Genomic DNA, 22852 nt, shown 5'->3' with positions numbered 1-22852 from the left:
GCTTTTAGCGCTGCACACAAACTTCAAAAAACAGCCACCAAAACTTGAATTTAGTTTAATATATAATCGAGAAAGGTTGAACCCCATATATTCTTCATAAGTATATTACTCTTTTTCGGATTACAACTGGAAGATTTCAGACTGCCACTCAGTTTTTTTGTCCCCGAGACAAAGGTCATCAGGAAGAAACAGTGAGAGTGATTTTTCTGCAATGCAAAATGTCAGAATTTGTTACCTTTGCCTACACTAAAACTAGAAGAAAATCTTTTTGGCTACAGCACCACTTTCAGGACACATTCAAATGAACAAAGTACTGTCCAACGAAAGTATATTGAAGCCAGTCTGCTTGGTTTAAACAAGGTCAAACACTAATTTTTACTGTATTCCAAATGCCGTTGTACATGCCACAACATACTTTTACCAATAACCCATGTATTACAAATAGACAAATAAATTAGGTATAAAGTATTTTAAGTACATAAAGCAGAAATTGTTCACAGTTGTTCCCAGGAGAATCAGAACACATGGCTGAAACCATATAGGTAATCAAAAACCAACGTGGACAACATTAACTGAACACCGTCTCACACTGGTGTCTGCTGTTTACAAAATGATGTCCTTCATACAATACATTACATCTGGCCCACCCATGCTGAGGCTCTTGTAAAAGACACATAAATCAACAGTTTCTATAATCCTGTTGACACGTTAAAACAACATAACACATATGAGAATCAAATTAACATGCAACAGATATTTTTTTTCTTTGGAAAGATCATAAAAGTTTGAGAAACTCATTTGGGTTTTTGTTCCTCTCAGATTTTTTCATCACTTTCCTGACCTAATGCTGTGACAGGAAATAAGTAAAAGTCTAGTCAATGGGAACAGAGATATTAATCAAGTCAATTGTTAGGTTTTCTTCACTTTACCTAAATCTGATACCTGAGATAACACTAAACCCACTCCCACAAACTGATCATTGGCAGCAATAACAAAAATGCCTTTTATGTACCTAGAGGTGCAATTACATGGCCCTCCGGTTCTGAGTCTTCTCATTTACTCAGTTTATAGGAATAGGAGTTCTTCCTGATGTGACACGTTCTACTGGCTGTCCAGTGGTGGTATTCTCTTGGGATAAGGATGTAGCAGAAGCGATGTGTGCACAAGGGGATAATAGAGGACCAGTGTGGGTACATCTGCAAAACTGGCTTAGCTTTGCTGACACTGGCAGCACATTACCATAAGTATATCTTGATCCACAAGGTAATGGGTAAAAAACATAACTGTGTTTATTAATCACATATAGGAGTTTATTTTTGTAGATTAAGGGTGTTTTTATGTGTGGAGATTTTCTTTTTCTCAATCTTAATGACCACCAGTGGGTCTATGGGTAAAATCTACCCAATGAAAACAGACAACAATAAAACCTGGCAGAGGTTCTAAAACTGCATTTTTCAAACATGACTATCAATTATTTATTCAATTTAATCTCCAGCACTGGGAAGGGTCTGTCATTGTATTTAATTACTACTCAAATTCTCAACTAGCTATATTCCAGAGCTAATAAAATAATAAATGCAATAAACAATGCAGCTCAGTAAAATAGTAATAAAAAATGACAAATATTTTATCTTACCAAGGCAGGCCACTGGACTTGCTTGACCTTTGATCCCTGAGCCTGGCTGGGATCTTTCTTCTTTGCCCAGACCAGCTGGAACTCCACAAAAAAGGCTGTAAAATCTTCATATACTTTCACCCATTCTCGTTTATCCCACTCTAGATCATCAAATTCCACATAGACCTAAAAAGGAAGAAGAGCCTATGTTAAATATACAGAAGCATATTTATGTGCACAATCCCCTGGCAAGAGGATTCAGTTTCATTACAGTGTAGACCACAGCAGCACAGCATGGGAGGAAAGTTTAGTGGCGCATGACCTATTGTCATCAACATACAAAAGCTCAGAAGTATAAGACTGTCTCTGGGGTCATTTAGACAAACAGTTGAGGGAAAGAGGTTCCTAATTTCAGCGCTGTTGTGAATCTAATTAAGCGTACAATAACTTTTTTTTTTTTAGCTATAACCATATAAACATACTTGGAGACTTACTTCATAAACAAATGCAAAGTTCAAAGTCACAGTACAGTAAACCAGAGCAGTTGTCTTTTTACTGTAGACAAGTGAAAAAAGAAGAAACTGGGAAGAACAGATTCAAATAATTTGCAATTCTTTTGGGTCACTCCTCTGATCTAAACACCACTGACAAACCATTGCAAGTTACGGTAAAACAGTCTTTGTCCAGCCACATGCCACCCCGTGTAAATCCTGGTGCTAACCCTTCCTTTCCTAGCCAAGTGCTAACAAGGAATTTCAAGAAGCTGCTATCAAGTCACATCTACTTTTGCTAGGTCTATGTAAAACACGTTTAATGATAAAAAAAAAAAAAGATTTGATTGAATTCTTTTTATATCTGCCTGGAATTCTGATTTAAACTCATGAACATACTGAGTATGTAACCCTAGACTTACAATGCCAAGTATCTCCAGAGTTTATTTCATCAAGGCAACCCTGTGTTTGTTTTACATAAGTATATTTTAGTTTATTTATAGGTGCCACTAATGCATAAATGTCAAAGTCAGATAGGAGAAAATAAATAAATGAAGCAAATATATTTGACAGTAAAGCGGAGCAGTAGAATGACACACTGTTGAGGCAGCCACTGACTAAATAACGGTCACTTAAGCATATTTCCTGGCCAAGTCTTTCTTTTATATATTTGTGTAAACAGGGAAAGGATGCAAACCTAATAATAAACAGAGATTATTGTATTAGGCCATGACATTAGGGTACCAGGATAGGCAAACCTCCAGATCACATTCCATAGTGTCCAAGCCAGCTATGTTGTGTTATTTCAAATGTAATCTATTGGCTTTTGCAATACGAACATTTACCTCCTAAATGTTGTCTATTTATATACTTTTTAAATTGTGAAAGTTGGAAAATTCAGTTTCATAATGACCATCACTTTTACCTGTATTTTTGGGATAATTAATTATTTTTTATGGTACCCAAAACATGACAGCTACTCAAGCTGTCAGATATAGGAGGCAACAACAGTGTTACCCCTCATTATTCACCATGGACGGATGAACTTTAAGCCAAGTAGACCATTTCTGTTTATGATCTGTCCTCCAGTACTAGTTCCTGAGGATAAGCGTTCTTTGCATGCATGTCTCATAACCCGTTTAGGTGTGACTTAGATCTCCAATACATTCCAAAGTCCCACAGGTATAAAAAAAACGGGATGACAGGGGTTCAGCCATGCATGTAACCCAGAAAACAACTGTGGGTATATTGCATAATGTTAACTTGACACTAATGAGAATTTGGCTTATTTAATGATGGCCCACTATTAGAATCTTATAACAGAAACAGATATTTTCCTTCAGAACTCATTATACTGTAACAGACCTTCTGCAAACCTCATTTGATAGGAAATTCTGCAACTGTGGTCGATCATGCTGCTTTCAAAGCCATACAATGTTCACTTCAATTATCCTTCTTGCACAAGGCAACGGTTTCTTGTTTAGCAGTGACAATAGGCAGAAATGCTGATCTGAATAGTGAATTCACACAAAATGCATACCAACCTCAACAGACTGCCAAAAAGGGATGTTAAGCATTAGCAATGGGTTCCCTTCGGTATCGTTTGTCTAGCAAGGAGACTGAACACATTAGCAAGAGTCTGAGGCAGGCCAAATGTCCCCCTGGGCACACAGACTGAAAATAGTTCTCTGAATATAAGGGAAAGCCTTGGCAAATCTCAGCTGTGAAAGGCTTCAGCATGGCTTTAATTCAAGGGAAGGAAAAAAAATGTTTTCTTTATAAACAAAAAGATATAAGCAATGGGTAATATGAAATCCTACCAAATGGGGTTTGTATATTACATGGGTATCTCTCTATACACGGAGCAGTATCATAATCAGCTCCTGTCTTAGGGAGTTTACGTTTTTCCAGTAAAAAGAAAAAAATTCAGAATTTTTACCTAATCTCATTGACATAGGTAAATAAAAAAATGTTTCAATTTTTACTAAAAATGGAGCTCCTAGGTGTACAACTCTGTATTGATGAAGGAAGCTATGTGGAATATAGCAAAACGCAAATTCAATACAAACATACTATTGTCCATTATATATTTATTAAACATTAAATTTTGTTCAGCTTACTGTTAGCATGTAGCAAACCTAGATAAATAAGTGCACACCTGTCTTTATAGCAAAAAAAAACTGACGTAAGTACACAAGTGCCATAAAAACAAATGCCCTAATGCATACAGCAAACAGATGTGAGGGAAAAGATACTCAAACACCTCCACCCCCACCAGGGCAGAGCCGTCCTCCTCCCCCACTTTCACTGGCATGCAGTGTGGGGGAGAGCAGAGGCTGCATTCCCCTGACAATCACCTGTCACTGTCAGCTGGGATGACCTCAGATCCACCACTGTGTGGGAAACAAACACAGCTTGGGTAGAGCTCTATCACACAATATTCTGTCTGGAGCTGTCAAATGCTTAACTCCTTCCTACATGTCATATTATCAGAATAGCCAAAATTGCTTCAAGGTTCTTAAAAGCATAAATATATATATATATATATATATATATATATATTGCATCAAGCTTTGATAATGTGACATGTGTCACTTGATTTCATTTTATCACTTTTGGTAATTTGTACCAAATATTTTCACTACTGCTCATGATAATTTGGCAGCTTTTGAACCAGACTTGCACTGGAGATTTGGCAGATATTTGGCTTTCCAATAGCAAATGTGTAAATTTTTTTCCTGGGCAGTCCTGTTTTAAAAAATTACTAACCTGTATAATATACATTTTGCACCACATCTTCTCCTTTAGCCCTGATACCTATAAAAAAATGTTAGCACTTTGCTAAGCTCGGTAAGGTTTGGCTAATCACCCTGATGAAGACTAGTTGCTTTTTTATACCTCTGCTGTTTTACTGTCAGCCCACTTCACTTTGAATTATTCATAATATGAAAGAATGACCTTGATGCACCTAACAGATATTATTCTATTGTGTCGGACCAAATGCAGATGTGGGTTTAGGGGTCAGACAGAGGGTCACCAGCAACTCATGGATCCCATGGGAGTCACAGAATGGTATGACTGTAGATCTAACCCTGTACAAAACTGTCCAAACTTTGTGTCATTATTTAATTCAAATTAAAAAAAACTGTGCTCTATCAAGGAGTATCCAAGAACATTTATAGTATAGGAGTAATGCAGTAGCATATATACATGTGAATCTAAAGGAACCAGTAAAAAATAAAACTTTTCCACTTAGTAGCACCCCTGGTAAAGTAGGCTTGTATGTTTTACATGACAGACATACCTATTAATGTAGTCTAATTTTAGCACCATCTGCCAGTTTGTCATCTAGCAGGACTGTGTCTGCCATTGAAGCTCCAGTGGTGGTTTTATTTTGGAAGTGACACTTGAGCTACAAAAGACGTGTTCCACAGCATACTCTCTTACATCCGTCTTACCCACTAGATTATTGGTCTATATATAACTAAAAGCTGAAAATACACAAATGGCAAACATACACACAGATGATTATACCAGGACATAAAATAGGGAAAATCAAAACAGGAAACATATAACACAGATATGTTCCTACTGCTGCAAATATTACTGTGGGTCATGAACAGTGGATTATCACGTCTACAACTGCATAAACTGAGCAGAAGATATTAGTTTGGGTAATCTTTGCAATTTAAAACTCTTACAAAGCTAGAAGCATTTAGGTATTCTGAAACCGTAATTTAGAAATCCAGCCCTTTATTGGCATTGAAAACTGGTTACATTATTTTATTTAATCATTTTCAGTGACTTGGTTTTTAAATCCAATCTAGTTCTATAACTTCTTGGCTGCATACAACATAATAAGTAATCTAAAACTTTTAACAGTACAAATATATCAATAGTTACATGATAATTATATTTGCAATCTGTTAATATTTAACCCCACATTGGATTGCTGATGCTTGGAGGCTGAACTGAAGTCCTGAATAAACCTATTTCCTGTTAGAAGTAGCAGCACACACCTCTTTACGATAAGCTATGAATTCCACAAGTGTCAACCGCCTTTCACATGAACTCATTCACATGACATACTTTGTTGTATAGCTGTCCAGATATCACATTTCCTTTATTCAACCAACTTGGCACAAGCAAAAAAGAAAAAAAAAAGCATAAGAAAATGAAAAGAAAGAATTGCTTATGTCCACAAGCACTGCACAAACACTCCAGTGAATGTTGTGGTTTTTCTGTAAGCTCATCGGTTCCTTTTCTGTGAAAGTTGCAAACATGACTGCATTGCTGAAATAACTGTTACAACATATCTAAAGAGATGATGGTGCAATGCTCACCATTTCAAAAGGGCATTTAGAGTGCAGCAAAATTATGATGCATGATAAGAGTACATTTACTCAAGTGATTACACAGCCACATTTAAATTGTTTTAGCCTACCGTCACCAACGTATTAAACTGCAGAACAATCCAATTTTTTAAATGATTATTTGCAGAATTTTCCGTTGCTGTAAATTATTTATTACTGACTTGCAGTGTGCTCCGTAATTTCCTGGGTGCAGACCAAGCTTGTTCCCTCAAACCTTTTTATGTAGCAGCCAGAGCATGAAAAAAGAGAATTGCTATAATGTGCTATAAAGTGTCACTTGTACAACAGTTCTGGGGCAGTGACTTAATATCAAGATAAAATCCACCAGCATAAGGGCTTGGGGTTTTTGGATTTCTAAGCATAGGAAGCTAATATATATGCCAAAATACTCTGAATGCAAGCATGGATTTATATCTATATTTATGTATACATAAATAGTCTGGAGACATGGTATCCAAATGCTGACCACTCAACAATAACTCTGACTTTATTGGTTACCAAAATTATTGTATTTGGGCAAAAAAAAATGTAATATGCTATCCTGTGTTGAGAACACATTCCATGTTCAACTATCAAAAATCTCAAACATTTACGGACTAAAACATTTACATACAGAAAAAAAAGTGTCCAAAAAAGCTAAAGCCTCAATATATATTATGTAGAGATTTCCAGGACATAATTCCCATTGTCCCATGCCAAGTATAAGCAAGAGCAGTGGGCGGAATTCCTGTTTGAAACAATGTGTGCTGACAACCATGACAAACGGATGGAAAAATAAAGTGTCTCTCTAGTACAAAAGGCTGAAATACCATCACTTTCTAGAGGGAGTGAAGCTGCCCAATATCCATGAAGAAGGAGCACATTTACATAATGAGTAGGAGAAAAGTATTAGAATATGCAAACACCAATTTTGTGCACTAAACCGGAGCAGCCAATTGGAACATACTGGTATACCAGAACCCCTGGGAGTTACTATGTATGATTGATTGTTGGGGGTTATGAGGGATGTAAACCACTCACTACTCCTTGCCAGGCGTTACTGTTTTAACATGCGTATGTGGGAGCCAAGGTAACTGAGCATGTCCTGAGCAATGCATGTCCTTATAGTAGAGAGGACGTGAACATGCACAAATGGGTGGCAACACTGGAAGAACAAGATCTTCAGAGCAACGCCACCCGGAACAAAGAACTGGAAATAACTGGATGACAGATCGGCAATTTTCTTTTTACTTAAACATTTTTACAGAAACAGGACACAAAACTAACTATTTTGTTTGTGAATCTCTTATAAAGAAATAAACTTTGGGTATACTGACATTTTAACCGCTCAGTGTTATATACCCTATATATATATAGATCATAGCTATTCTCATGTTTTTGCTATGGGTCTATTGATTTGGCAATACCTTTAAATTACTTACTAGTCCAAAGGGATATATTGTTTTGTTTGGGAGAAACACAGCGTTCTTTGGATGATATTGTCTTCAAGGTTTTCTATATAGTCAACATTTCTCAATACAAATGAAATTCGTAAATATAGAAAACTATAGGATTTTTTTTACCATTTTATTCTTAGGACAATTTACTATGGAACTGGGACTTTGAGAGACACAGGAAAGTTTGGGAAGCTGTAGACGGTACAAGAACTACTAGGTAGCTGCACATCCGACCTGTGGTTTCCTCTTACTCAGACATCAGAACCTCTTAAAGATCCAGGAGTGTTTGCCACGTGGACTTGGGATTTAGTTATTCCTAATTTCCGGAATTCTAGATTTGTACCATTCAGTGAACAAGTCCCCATTAACAGAACTTATGACAGTGGAACAGTTTAGAACACTATATCAAGAGGTGTGAAATATGTTCCATTTCTGGTTTACTTCCTCGCTGACACTGGTAAACAAACTGCCATCTATGAGCATAATAAAAAATAATATTGATAATAAAAATGTAAGAGACTTAACGTGTACAAACCAGAAGAACACTGAAGCTATTCTGGTATTGGGTTCAGTCTGTGAGTCCTAGAAACCTTTGTCCATGTCTTTTGTAATTAACAACCAGCTTTTATTTATTTTGGCAGTAGGAACTAAGGTGCCTGCGTCAAAACAGATAAAGCGAGTCCAAAAATTGGCAGCCACGGAGACAGCTGCAGAATGTGCCAGCACCATTTCATACTGTTTGGCTTTATTTATTTATTTTTGAATTCACAATTTTTACTGTTTATTAATGAGAGAATAGAAACATAACTGGTTACCATAAGCTGGGAGAAATTTTTTTTTATTATTATTATAAGGCCCAATGCATTTAAAGGCATGACAATTTAAAAAAGGCAGCACAAAAAAATGAAAAAACTAAATCTGCTGCCCAGAGCAACTTGTATTCACGTCTTTGTCTGTAGGAAAAGGATTCTGAAATTTGATTTGTTGCCATGGCTAATAGTCTATAATGTCGTTTCTAAAAACGACGAAAAGTTTATGAAGAAAACGTTTGCAATTTTTTTTCCCCGGTGTTAATGCATTTTTTTTTCATTTACAATCTCAATGTGTTCTATAAATGCTTCTATGTTTTCATACACTTTGATCAGCTGTGTCACACGTCTGCCTGGCAACCACCAGACTCCAGCTTCAGCAATGAGCAGAGCGCTATGCCACATCAGGCCCGAGCTCTCAGGTTGCTAGGAAACTGGAAACGGAATTGCTGCAGTAGTATTAAAAATGGCACAGTGGGGAGATCGGATTAACAGTGCTACAAACATTGTCATATATATAACAAAGGACAATGAAACAAATACCACCTTGCTATTTTGTTTGCAGATTAAAACAGAAGCTGACATCCCTGCTTTTCTTAATGGCGGAGTCTCAATTATGCATGCCCTATGTGGCAAGCTGCCTATAAGCATGCACACAGTGAAGAGATAGAAGGAATGTCACAACACATTTAGAAAAGATGAAGTTTTAAAAGAAATATCTGCACACAGAAACCAATCTTGTGAAACTTTAGATCCCTTGATTATCATTACATAGGATAGGCTATAAAAAGATGCATATTATGTATTTAAATTAACCTAAAGTGTAATTAAAGGTTTTCTTCCTATCTGCTAGTAATACTACAGTCACTTACTCTATTAAATCTATTGATGGGTAATATTGTCATCCTAATTTTGCCGTTAGAACAATCCCATAACACAAGGAGAAGGGGTCCTGTGGTCCAAAAGGGTTTTGTGGTTATTTACATTTATTTGAGCAAAGCAAAGCTGCAAAATGTACTGACTTCAATTTCACAGTCCAGAAGCAAACAATCATCAAAATGTTTTAACATTGCCCATTGGGGTCAAAGTGACAAGTGAAAGTCTTAAGCTGCGTACACATTTCCAATAATTATCGTTGGAAACGAATGACGACCGACCAATTGGCCAAAAATCGTTCTAAAAACAGTGACCAACAGCACAATGAACGAGGATTGTCGTTGGAAATGAACGAATGGCATGGCGGATCTGATTTGCAGACGATCGTTCACTATCTATCGTATGTACAGTCACTTAGTGATCGTGCATGTTTCTGCAATACATATTCTGCTTTACATGTCCCTCCCTGCGTCGCTCAAACGATTGTATCTAGCGTGTGTACACTATTGGTGGATTATATTTGAACAATCGTATCCTTACAGCATATACAGAATTGTGCAAAATACGATTGTTAAAGTATATTCGTGCATAATCGTTGATCGGTCGTAATTGTTCGTTTTCTAACGATAATTATTGGAAGTGTGTACCTAGCATTATACTGGCCCACTCCAACCTATGTTTGTTGCCAAACAGCCCCGCTACTCCGTTTTGTCAAAGCTCTCACAAAAAATCCAGAGTTTCTGAGTGGAGGAACTTGTGGCCTCCCCTGAGGATACAGAGATTGGCCCTGAGGAGCCAATCTGCAAGTTAATTATTGTAACATGAGAAGGATGTTATCCCATTGTAAGACACCATCAAACATGAAGGTTGCAGAAGATTAAACTCCTGGCACCAGAAGAGCAACATACCAGAAGGACAAGGAACAAAGCAAAGGTAAAACTGGGTCAGGAAATGGACTGAGCAGGCTAAGTGGCAATATATTTAAAATACAATTATTATTTAAAAAGTTTGAGCTTTAACTGCCACGACCCTGCAAGGGAGAAGCGGTAGAATACATTCTATCCACCCTCTCAATCATCTGCTAAAACCAATACACAGCTGCATATTTGACAACAGGCATCCAATGTGTTATTTTCATTTCTGTGAAGGGTCAGCCCAAGGGTAAACTCACAAAGGCGGACTCTTCTTATCCCCCTCACATAACACAACTTGACTTTTTTCATTACCCAATTACAGAAAGCAATGTGAAAGGCCAGCAAGGCACAAAAAACCATTGCATATGTTAAGTCACAGGCAAGAAACACATTCTGAATTCTATGTTACTACACAACTTTCATTGTTGGCATGGATTATCCACCTCTGTTCTGTCTTTATATTCTTCTTGGTGTTCTGTTTCTATTTCTTAACGCAGTGCTTGTTCTCATATTTAATGTTACATTATAAACTTTGTAGCTGCTACAAATCAATCTGCTTATCTGGAGATTTGTAGCTGCTACAAATTTGCTGCAGTAGCTATGGTGGATGTCACTGGTAAATCATGGGTATTATTTAATAAGCCATGGTTATTTGTAAGTGCATAGTATAACATCAGTTTTCTCCCCAGTCCCTTTTAGCTTTTTAAGTCACAATACAGGGCCATCACCCATCTGCAGCTTCTTCCCACCCAGCGTAAAAACATTTCTGGGGAAAATAGTGAACATGATTACTATAAAAAGTGTAGTATTTTACCAAACTTTTAAAGCCAGCCAAAGTTGCCCGCCACAGTACTATTTGTCCTCAACCCGATGCCCACCATCCCTGCTTTGTCAGAGCCCAGGCTGTCAAATACCTGTCTCAGCCTGTGCCTGAAAAGTAAAAATGGAAAAGGTACATTAATTAACTTATATGCGTCATTCAGCTTTCCCCTTCTATGCTAAATGTCAGCAAGAGAATTGATCAATTCCCTATACTCCCATATTCTATATATGTGTGAGGTATAATAATACACAAATAGCTGCAATCATTTCTTTTACATGAAAGTTCTTCAGAAGACTTCACCATTTTTTTTACATTGGTACTCTTCCATGCCCATGAAATAAGGGTGTGTAATATGTACAACGCTTCTCAGAAAGTTGTGAGGTATGTGAATGAAAGCGGTAAATGGAGAATATTTCTCCAGCTGTAGGAGGAAGGGCTATGTGACATTTCAGAGCTGAACATGTGGCAGAGATGCATTATAAATTTCTGGCCTGGGAGAGATTATAAATGGGAATTCTTGGATCTGGTTGCTAAGTAACGGGCATACTATCAGGTTTTGTATTCCAGCACCACAACAGATGTCTGCAAAGGAGGAAAAAAAATAATCATCATGATTCTGTAAATGTGTAACAGCAGGCACAGGAAGAAAACTTGTCGGGAGACACATTTGCCTTGTGAAAATAGGACATACAACAATCAGTGGTCTCTGTTTCAGCTGCTGTTGTCAATTACAGTTAAACAGACGCTTATTTTTATTTTTTTATTTTTTTCGGCTTAGCAGAAATAAGCTCCCACCTTCGGGATCTAATTATCCAGGTGCTTTGAAATTAATCAAGCAATGTAAATTGATGTTTCTTGATGCACCAGTGGCCACATGTTTCCTGAATATCAGCATACTGGATCAAAGGGCCCCGCTCTACTGGCTACCAAGTCATAAATCGATTAGTTGTAGATCACACCTAAAGACATGAATAAAAATGCTGCATGTTGAAACACAGAAGTGTTTATTTAAAGGAGAACTCTATTAGTTGATTGGAAAGCTGAGAACTGCATTCAATATTACAAGAACAAGTTAAGTTTAATGTGATTACTACCTAATTATACAATAATAGTTACAAAGGATGTTTTGTCATTTAGTTTAACTAAAATATAGTTTCATTTCAGTCTGCAAATATATATGATTTGGTAAAATTTGCACAACAAATAAAATGTTGCTTCCTTACAACTGTGGCGACATGATGGGGGTGAGCAAAATGCCCCTAATGCAAAAATCTAATTTCCTGCTAATGTGACTGACCCACTGCTTTTCTGCAACCGAGTTTGAGGCAGAATTTCAAGCATCCCTAGTTTTTCCTTCACTTTTTCAGTGGTGGGTAAATGAAGGAAAGGCAACAATATGCTGAGCGTGCAGACCCGTTTCTAGACTTTGCTTCGGCTATAGGCTAAAATCAAACACCGTGCCATGGGCTGTAGATTGAAAGATATTTTTTTGCCAAACTAAACCATTTTTCTACTATTGTATGCTTGCAAAGTTGTGGTCATGCAATATTTATTTTCAATGCTGGACTGGTTCAAAGGAGTGGAGATACATTACCTCCTATGTAAAACATGTGGAATGGCTGGCACTACATTTGCTAGTACCCCTTTCTGGCACAGAGGTCTGCCTAAATGGCACAGACAGGGAGGGCTATAAAATGGTTAGGCAGGGATGGGGATGACAAAATGCTCCATGCTCATGCTAAGAGTTTGTCTATAAGACAGCTTCCAAGTTCCACCCAGGAAATGAACCTAGTCATGCTATAGACCTTGCAGATACAGCAAACCTTTAAAGTAGAGGTGCCATCTTTCCCAGAGGCAGGCAATAGTGGATCCATAACTAGCAGGAAGTGATGTATGGCTAACTGGTCTTTCAACTGCACTAGGTATCGTTGGCTTTGTAAGGAGGGTTGGAAAAGATCAAAGGGGTACTTTGGGGTCTATATATAAAGAAGTGAATCTGATATTCTTTGAAAAATTCCCTGGTGGTTAGTGGCAGTAATTGATCATCCAGCGGGGAATGTTTCAAAGATTCATTATACTTATCATTATTACTATATATATATATATATAGTAATCAATACTGTCAAGTACTTTGGGGTCTGTTATATATATATATATATATATATATATATATATATATATATAAAACAGACCCCAAAGTACTTGCCGATATTGATTTGGGGTTTTTGACTATCCAAAGAAAGAAGAAAGGTCCAAAGAAAGAGGGAAAACCTATTGAAGATAGTCAAACCTCTCTATGAGACTTACATGGAAGACAATATCCTGCCAACTGTCTGGGCATAGATAGGTGACATACCTTGCTTTCAATACGCAGAACAGAATAAAAGAATAGAAAAATAAAAGTATGATGCCAAGGAGGTGCCCTTGCTTATAGGCCATGGTAATTATCAAAATGCCACTTGTTCTACATCCCATTGCTATCCAACCAGTGAACAGCACCTTCATGCAACAAAAGGCTCAGTATAGCTAAGCTGAAAAGAAAGGAATGAGCTGGTCTGATCTCTAGTCTAAATAAGAGGATTAGAGAAGGAAGGGATATTTCGTCAGTCAAATCAGTTCTTACAACAGAACATAAAGCCTTGGCACTTATGTGCCTGCATTTTAGGTTAGGTATGTAATCAGTCAACCATTACTGTTACCTGATTTAAAAAAAAAAAGGATACCCATCACTTAAGGAGATCCTCTACACGTGTTTTATTTGGCCAGTGTGGCCTTCAACATGGCTTAAAAAAGAAATATTAGATCTCCTCCCTCTGTTTCTCAGGTAACTCTAATTCTATTCTGCTGCTCTTTGTGAAAGTGGCATAGACTGGTTACTAGGGAGCTTACAGCCAAACAACCTGCCATACTGTACAAAATGACAACACGTACCCAAATCTCAGAAGTAGAAGCAAGGAAAAAAAGCTGATCAGTCTGTGGTGGAGAGCTGCTCATGCTGTGGTTGGGATTCTAGTAGCATCGTCTTCTCCTTGGGGGGCTCAGATGAAGACTCTAAAAATCTTGATGCATTTTGTTGCCTTTTTACCTATTCACTGCACATATTTGAAGAATACCACTGCTAGCCTTGCCCAGAGTTATTATTGTCTGGGACATCAAACTGCCAAACTTAACTGAAATCTATCCCATTTGACTGGAACTACAAATCCAATTTACTGGGATATTCTTTTCAAATCCTTTAGGATTTATCAGTACATTTTGTGTCATAATGTAGAGACAACAAAGCTCTCTGTATGTGGAAACTACTGACAAGGAATGTGCACAATCCATAGAATACAATGAAATCAGTTATCAACCATCAACCTAAAAATATATATGTTACATTGTATATGAAGCTTAAAATCCAGCCTTAAATGTATATGCAGCTTCTATATCTAATACAATAAAGGATTGTTCTCCTCGCCCCGAAAGGAATTGACTACTTTAATCTCTGTCTTGTTTATGAATAGAAAGATTATATTTTGTAAAATACATATTCATCATTGGAGTATGTTGTGTATGGTGTGTTCACCATTTTCTTCCCCAAGGGCAGTGGCGGGTTATACATGTGCCCAATACTAGAGTTGCTGGTTTTTTCATGGGGCTGAAGTTCCAGACTCTGAATGGAGGAGAAAATCTCCCATTTTTTGCCCATGGAAGAGAGACACTTTTTTAGCATATATACTCACATGCAACAGACAAACCCTTGTCATGCCCCATTTTGCAGGCCATAAAAAGGTCTTAAACCATGGAGACCTGCTATACATGAGACTAGACAATTAAACACTAGTTAAGGTCCTTCCCCCAGATGTCTTCAAGCCAGTCATGGTACTTGTTTGTCTTTTCTTTCCTCTCATTCTAGCAGTAGATTGTATTGAGAGTAGCAGAGAGAGGTGCTCACTTTCTCTGCAGCATTGTACTCTCAGTCCAGGCCAAAGTCTTAAACACTCCCTGGGTTCTAAGAATCCCTGGACTCATAAAATTCACTTTCTTCCTACACAATGCCCAGTCTTACCTCAAACCAGTACATATTTCAAAATTGCAGTTTGTGTGTACACTGATTTCTCATTATTTTCTGCTAAGATTGATACTAATAAAGGAAGTGAGAGGACAATTTCACTTGTAAGCAATGTCTGACAAAGGTTCTAATCATTCCCTCTTCTATCTAAAACTTAAGCTATCCGGAGATTCACTTTAAGATCTGTAAAAACAGAGTTCAATTAAGGTTGGAAAATGTACCACGTTCCTTACAGGAAACTCTACATTGCCCACACCTTTTATATAAACCACATACGCAATAATATTTATTCAAGCACGGGTATAGCTAGCACACAAAATTCTAAAGTAGGGAACAGTGAGAACATCGTACGTTATAAAGGAAAGAAGTGTACACACCATATCAGTAAAAAACCAAAAGAGCAGCAGCTGCAGGATTAACACACTCTATATAACACCAAAGTATGAAAACTTTCATGTACTATATTAAATAGATTTTGGCCCCTTCTATTTTCACATTGGCAATGTGCTTGTCTGGTAAAAAATAGGGAACAATGTGTAGATTTATTTTAGCAGTCTTTTAAAGTGTTAGCATTTAAATTAAAATGTTTATAAATAGCAAACAACCTGCAGTAATCAACCACCAATTAAAACAAAATATTGTCGACTCCACTAACTGAACCAGAGAGTTGATGTATATTTCTGCACTTTGTACATCAATGTTCCTCCATGCATTAAAAAATAACATGCATATGATTACTGAGAGACATTAATAAAAGCCTGACAGTAGAACAGTTCTCATTCTCTATATTGAATAACTATACTGTTTTTTCATGTTTTTTCCAGTGTAGTATAGGGGAAAAAGATGAAAACCTTCACTTAATATTGATTCACACGTGTGTACGTTGATTAGTCCTTAACATATGAAAAATAAAATAACATCCTTGAGCAAGGCAATGCAAAATACAGAGAGCATCCATATTCATTATCTTATGCATTGTATATAGGCAATAGGGCTGCTATGAAGAATATTGTGGCCATACACCACAATGCAACACACATATACAACACAGTAACACACAGAGAAAGGCCTACCTCCAGTCTTGTATTTTACTGTGGTGTGTTCACACTTTTGTGTAAAAAAACATTAAGACAGTTATATCCTATAGTAACCAACCACACATCTAAACAGCAGGATTTCAGAAGCTATTAGCACACATTTATTCATTAAAAAATATTGCCCTAAGGAATTGTAAAATGCTGACTTCTGGAGGCCCCCTTTAACACCAGAGCTCACATGGAACTGGTCACATAGCAGCTAAACAATTGAAAGGAATACTTGGGCATAATGTGCTTGCTGAGGAATTAGCCCTGCAAGCCAAGTCAGCAAGTGTAGAGCAAATCTGGCAGGATGACAGATAACAAGGAATGTCACTTCCTATCAGGACAAATCAGTGGGTAGTCCAGAATAACTTGTCCAGACAAAGCTCTAATGTATTGCCATGGACTGTACAAGGGTTGCAGCTACACGAGCCCAGTCTCTGCTGGATTCTTATCAGAAAATTAGTAATATCAATAAGACAGTGGTTTCTGCAGCTCCATTATCACTTCCTGTTCAAAAATATTTTCCTTTGCCACCTAATGCACTCTGCTCAGTAAAGCAAATCACAAGGTATCACAGTGATAAATCCTTCATTAAAATTTTTGGAAAGGTGCTAATGGCATAGGGGTGTGAGTGTAAGCGAGCAATGTGATCCAACAAGTTTAAGGTGCGACCCAATACACTAATATCTGGTGTTGGTCCCAATTTTTTAATCTGTAGTTTTTTTTCCTTTATTTGAAAGAAAACTATCTAACCCGCATACTTGTTCCGAATAAGTAACTTTGAATGTATTCATATTAGCCAGCAAACCAGCATTTTCAGCAGGGGTAACCTTAAAAAAGGGGAACCAACAAAAAAAATGAGCGAATAAAAAAAATGACAAGGGAGCAAAGATTAGGGGGAATAGGCACATCATATTGTGCATAGGAGATACTAAGGAATTCAAAACCAATGCCATTTCTTACATTTTTTTTCTTTTACAGCGGACACAGGCGGAGTAGAAAAGCCTGTCCCATGCAAGCAGTTGCACAGTGGTATTCTTGCCCCGTGTGTCAAAAGAGTGGTCCAACACACCGTTTTTGGAGTCAGAGATCTCCAGTAGGGTGCACAACTTTGCTGATTGAAAAACTATAAAATTGGGGTATATCAGACTTCTGCATTGAGACAAATCCTTCCATACAATAAGCAGGAGTCCTACGCTGCAAATGCTGGCAAAAGACAGGCTTTTCAATTCAAGCTGTAGCTGCTTTAGGGGAAAAAAAGCTTACTGCAAGACTTTAAACACCTTTGGTTTTTGTTCACTAGAACAGGGGTGTCAAACTCTGGACCGTGGGCCAAACCTGGCCAGCAGGGTCCTTTTTATTTGGCCCCCCAGGAAATTCGGAAGGTAAATTGCATCTGGCCCGCCTGCTACTACCTATTGCAGCGAGTGATGCCGCTACTACAATTCCATGCATCACTCGCATCACTGCTTGGCCCCTGTTCTTCTGTTCCATAGACGCAAGTAATGCCGGGAATTGTAGTCTCAGCATAACTCAAGTCTATGTGACAATTGAGAGATCTCTGCCCCTCCCCACCCCCCCTCACACATCAGAGGCGATTGCAAAGGCAACTCAAATCCAGCCCGGCTGCACGTCTATAGGGATGCTGGGGATGTCTTTCTGTGTGAGAAGGTAACAGTGGGGAGAAGGCAGAGAGGGCAGCACATCATTCTCCTATGCCAGGTGAGCTGTAGCTTTCCTGTCACTATAGTCTTGTAATGCAATGTTCTGCCATTCGATGTCTCATTAGCTCCAGTCACTTTAGGATATATAAAAAAAAATAAATACATGTTTAGCATTTTTATTGCTGGTAGAGTACACAGTGTTGATCGGAACCTCGTTGTTTCAGTGTGCGCAGGTTTAGCATCTGGTGAGAAAGAAAAACTTCAATTTTTTCAGTGGATTTCGGGTTTGGCCCCTAACTTGGTCTAAGTTTTTTATTTCGGCCCTCTGTGTGTTTGAGTTTGACACCTCTGCACTAGAATGTATCCAGCTGATCTGGCCATAAAATTAGTGCTTTACTTTTAAATTCAAGCTGGGCATGGTTAGCTCTGGTCCAGATTTAGAACTGCTTTGGGTTCAAGTAATTATGCGTGTTTCCCTTGCCAGCCATCCACACTGCAGCATTGGTTCCTAAAAATTGGTTTAAAAAATACAAAACTGCATTTGTTGTTTTCTTTTAGATTTGTCTGTGATTCAGCACACAAAATGATCCATAGTATTCTCTCAATGGTAAGTCAATCAAACTGACTCAGAGAAATACATTTTGCAAAAGTGTATATAATACATAGTCATTACTTAAAATGATCCTCACATAATGGACTAATGAAACTAGCTGCACAGCATCCTTAATGAATTTCACTCAGCTGGGATGTGTTAATTGTACACGCTCTGCATTAGTCATGTCCATACACCTACTACTATTTAGATAACTAATTTTAGAGAGGTAATACGATCTGTTGTGGCTTTTTGCCATTACACTAAAAAGGAGGAATACTAAACAGCTGCGGATATCATTTATCAAGCTCAACAGCACTTGTAACTAAAGAGGCTTTTGGTTGATCATTCTGTACTAACTGGACATAATCTTACACACATAAGCTCAGATGTCCCAGGGAGTCACAAGGGCAAAACCACTTTGGGCAAAGGTCAGTGTTCTGCCATCCCTACCATTTCTGCTGTGTCAGATGCTGGGCCGGTCACATCAACAGAAAAGTAGACATACCTGAGCACTGCTATTGTTGACTGGTTTGTAAGGGGTACCAATTTTAAGTAAAATATTTCTGCTGCCTTCCAAAACTTCCAAACTGGTTTACTGTAAAAGATTTCATTGCATCAAGCCGAGGATGTGATGCAGAAGCTGGATGGAATTCACTGGAGGACGCCGCTGGTTCGAGGAGAGCAGGTAGAATTTTTTTATGCTACCCCAAGTGTGGCTGCTTTTGGAATTTAAAATTCACCCTGAGCCACACTCTGGATCACCGTCAGGGGGGTTAAAGTCTCATGCGCTCTAAACATGTTCCTGGCTGGTGACACAATAGGTGGAGCATTTTTCACAGTGGGACCAACAAACCCCTATAGGAACAAAAGGCATGAAAAGCACCAAAGGCCAAAGTATTACTTGCCAACTGTTAGCATTCCGAATAACACTTTGAAAATCCTTCCAGCAAAGTAAATTTAAATACATACTATCTACAACGGATAGTTAGATTTTTCAATAGCCAAATTAAAAACTATTCTGTCCAACAGATTGCAATTGGTTTTATGACTGCAGAAGAAAGTCATCATGCTTAAAAATTACCACCCAATTGTCCATCTTTAGAACTGTTCAATGACATGGACCAAAATCCCTATACCCCCCTTCCAGACCAACATAAACATCTGTATATTTTTTCCTCCATTACTAGGCTGAGGTAATGATGTGTTCAAATAAATAAAACATTACCTAGATAAGTTTATGCTGGGTTACAATGAAAGTCAATCTGTAAATCATTACATTGTTTATAGGCAAAGTTTAATATAGAGAAAAACAGAGCTGCAAAAGCATTAATGTGTTTAATCGATTTTTTTTTTTTTATGTTTTTTTTTAGACTAGATATTATATAGATTATTATGAAGTTTTTTAAGACTGCTGCATATATATCTTGGTTCTACCAACCAACCTTCACATTGTTGTAAGGTTGTATTGGACATACAGATCAGTTGTGATACTTTACTGTCAAAAATAAAACAATGCGTAAAATATATGTTGCCTTTGTCAGTTTCATTATAGTATGCATCCTTTGAAAATATTTATTTTATTATGTATCCTTTTATGAGAACAACAGTTTATCAATAGTGGGTAAATGTATTTCTAGTAGCATCTAATTGTTAATGTTTTCCCAAGCAATACAATAAATATTCCAACAAATTATAATTTCTGACATACTTTTTATAAATGATTTATTGCTAACTAAAGCTCTTAACTGTTACAAGGAACTAACTTTAGGAAGCTGGAAGTCCCCTCTAGGGCACGTATATCCTAGGGGGAACGGAGATTTGGCATCATAAAGTATACATTTAGCAGCATATGCAAGTGAGTGAAATATTTATTTATTTTGTATATATTGAAGTGCCTATTATAAAGCTAAAAATACATCTCTGCCAGGGTCTGCCAGGTATGATCAACAATTTACAGACTAGAAAAATGCTGTTGGGCCTATTTGTATCAGATTACTAAATGGAGCAACCATTACCAGTCACAGATAATCAACTGGAGTTTTTGTCTGTATAAATAAAATACCGGTCACTGAAAAGACAATTTTGCAGTCAGGCTAATTATATGTATTTCAGGCACTGCAGTATTAGGGCACCGTTTTACAGAATGGGAAAAGAATTATTATGTAATATATTGAACCCCACACTGGCACAGTTCTTAAATACATAGCCACTAACTGAATATTTACAAAAAATAAACAAATGCAGGAATATGATTAAAACTTGAGGTCCACTCAATTCATTACAGCTGCCTAAGTTAACCTTCTGAAATCCTCTTATCAGTGATAGTTTGTTAATGTGTAATGTTATATAATATGCTGTGCATAGTTTGTAATTATCAGTGTATACAAGGTTGCTCATAACATAATTTGTGCCTTGCTGATCCTTCTCATTGTGAGTTTACTCTACAGGGTTCTCAACGGATTGGTAGCTACAGCCCATGTGATTTAGACTTCCTAGGCAGCAATTAGCCAAAGCCCCTGTGATTTAGATTGCCTAGGCAGGGTATTTAAATGGGCTATGGCTAACAATATGGTTTTCTCCTAGACTGCAGGTATACTTTAAATAAAAAAAGAACACGTGTGAAAAGAGTTACGCTGTGTAATGCCTCAGTTTTCTGCCCAGCCCCGACTGTTTTTGGGTGGTTACCGAAAAGTTGGGTCACAATACAAGGGCCACCACCCGCCCACCACAGCTTCTTCCCACCCAACTTAAAAAATAATTCTGGGGAGAATACTGTGCCTAATGTCAAGTCAACAGCAACTGATGTTTTAACTTTCTTCCCACACTAACATAGAGAAAAACATTTGGACTGGAGGTGTACTTTATGAAGATATTTTGCTACCAATTTCACATAACATTTTGATAGCTGATATGTAAAATTAGGTTCAAACCTGTTAATAATAAATTCTTCATTTCAGCTAAATCAAGAAAGTCAAGTCAAACTAGTTTAACTATGTGGAAGGCACCAAAACCAGACAACAAATGTATGATTAAAGCTAGGAAACCTAACTACCAACTATAACTAGCAGAACCAGTGAAGTTCACCCATGCCAGGTGAGAAGGCCTACTTAGCGCAAGCTAACTTCATGTGGAAGTTCTCATTTCAACAGTGTCTTTACAGCAATATTTCGTACCTGCTTTAAGGATATGCAGTTCAAGCTTTGTGTCTTATCAACATTCATCCCTGCTGTGCATTTGCAAAGACCAAGTGCAAAGTCTCCATCAGACATCAGAGGTTTATTGCTGATGAGGCTGGCCATGAACACAAATGGTACACAATAATGTCACCTAAGGTGAACATTTATAGGGCAAATAGTTATCCCCCTCCTAGTCTAAATGGCCACTATAAGCATCAGTACAGGTAAAAAATGCATTTGATCTAAGATAAGTGAGCAGTCATACCAAGATGGAAAGTGATGGGGAATATAAAATTTAAAAGCAGATTACATAAAAAAAAAAAAAAATATATATATATATATATATATATATATATATATATATATATATATATTTCCCCACCCTATTATTATTATATTATGTGTGTGGTGGGTAATTATCACCATCAGTACTTTTATGTGAACATCTGACAATTTACTTTGGTCATAAATGCACTGGAAATGACAAGGAACAAGAGAACACTATTAAAATTGGTAATTTTTTACCTCCTAGATGAATGCACCTTTAAATACTCAAACAAAGTTGCTTAAGACCAGTGTTTAGAAAAGAGCTTAGCAAACATAAATTGTGCACTTGGCATATAAATTTTCCCAGTGCTAACAAATGACCCTTGTACAGCTCCATACCCTGCCAAGAAGGTTTCACGTTGCAAAATACAGATTTTGAAATACTAAGCTCAAGCCACAATAGCGTCACTGTTTCAAAATTCTTTACTGTAATACAGTGGGGAAAATGTACAGCTCAGAGGTAGGGAATGTTTTCACATCTGATCAATCAAGATTTAAATTGCTATTTATTTCTACATGGCATAATGATGACTGCTGTGGAGACAGAAGGCAGTAGTTCACTCATTCAAGAAACTGGCAAGCCTGTTTACAAAACCCAGTGAGCCATAATCTCAGAG

General features: G+C 37.4%; 1 protein-coding gene across 1 annotated transcript in view; it reads right to left on the bottom strand.

The window, feature by feature from the left end:
• Window positions 1–22852, bottom strand: part of JMJD1C (jumonji domain containing 1C) — a 201500-nt gene that overhangs the window by 135446 nt on the left and 43202 nt on the right. Inside the window, exon 2 of the mRNA XM_072423118.1 lies at window positions 1637–1801. Within this exon, the coding sequence (XP_072279219.1) occupies window positions 1637–1801 (165 nt within the window). The remainder of the gene's footprint in view (window positions 1–1636; window positions 1802–22852) is intronic.

The sequence above is a fragment of the Pyxicephalus adspersus genome, chromosome 10 (genome assembly GCF_032062135.1).
Source record: "Pyxicephalus adspersus chromosome 10, UCB_Pads_2.0, whole genome shotgun sequence".
NCBI lineage: Eukaryota > Metazoa > Chordata > Amphibia > Anura > Pyxicephalidae > Pyxicephalus > Pyxicephalus adspersus.
This window is presented reverse-complemented; position numbering and strand designations above follow the sequence as displayed.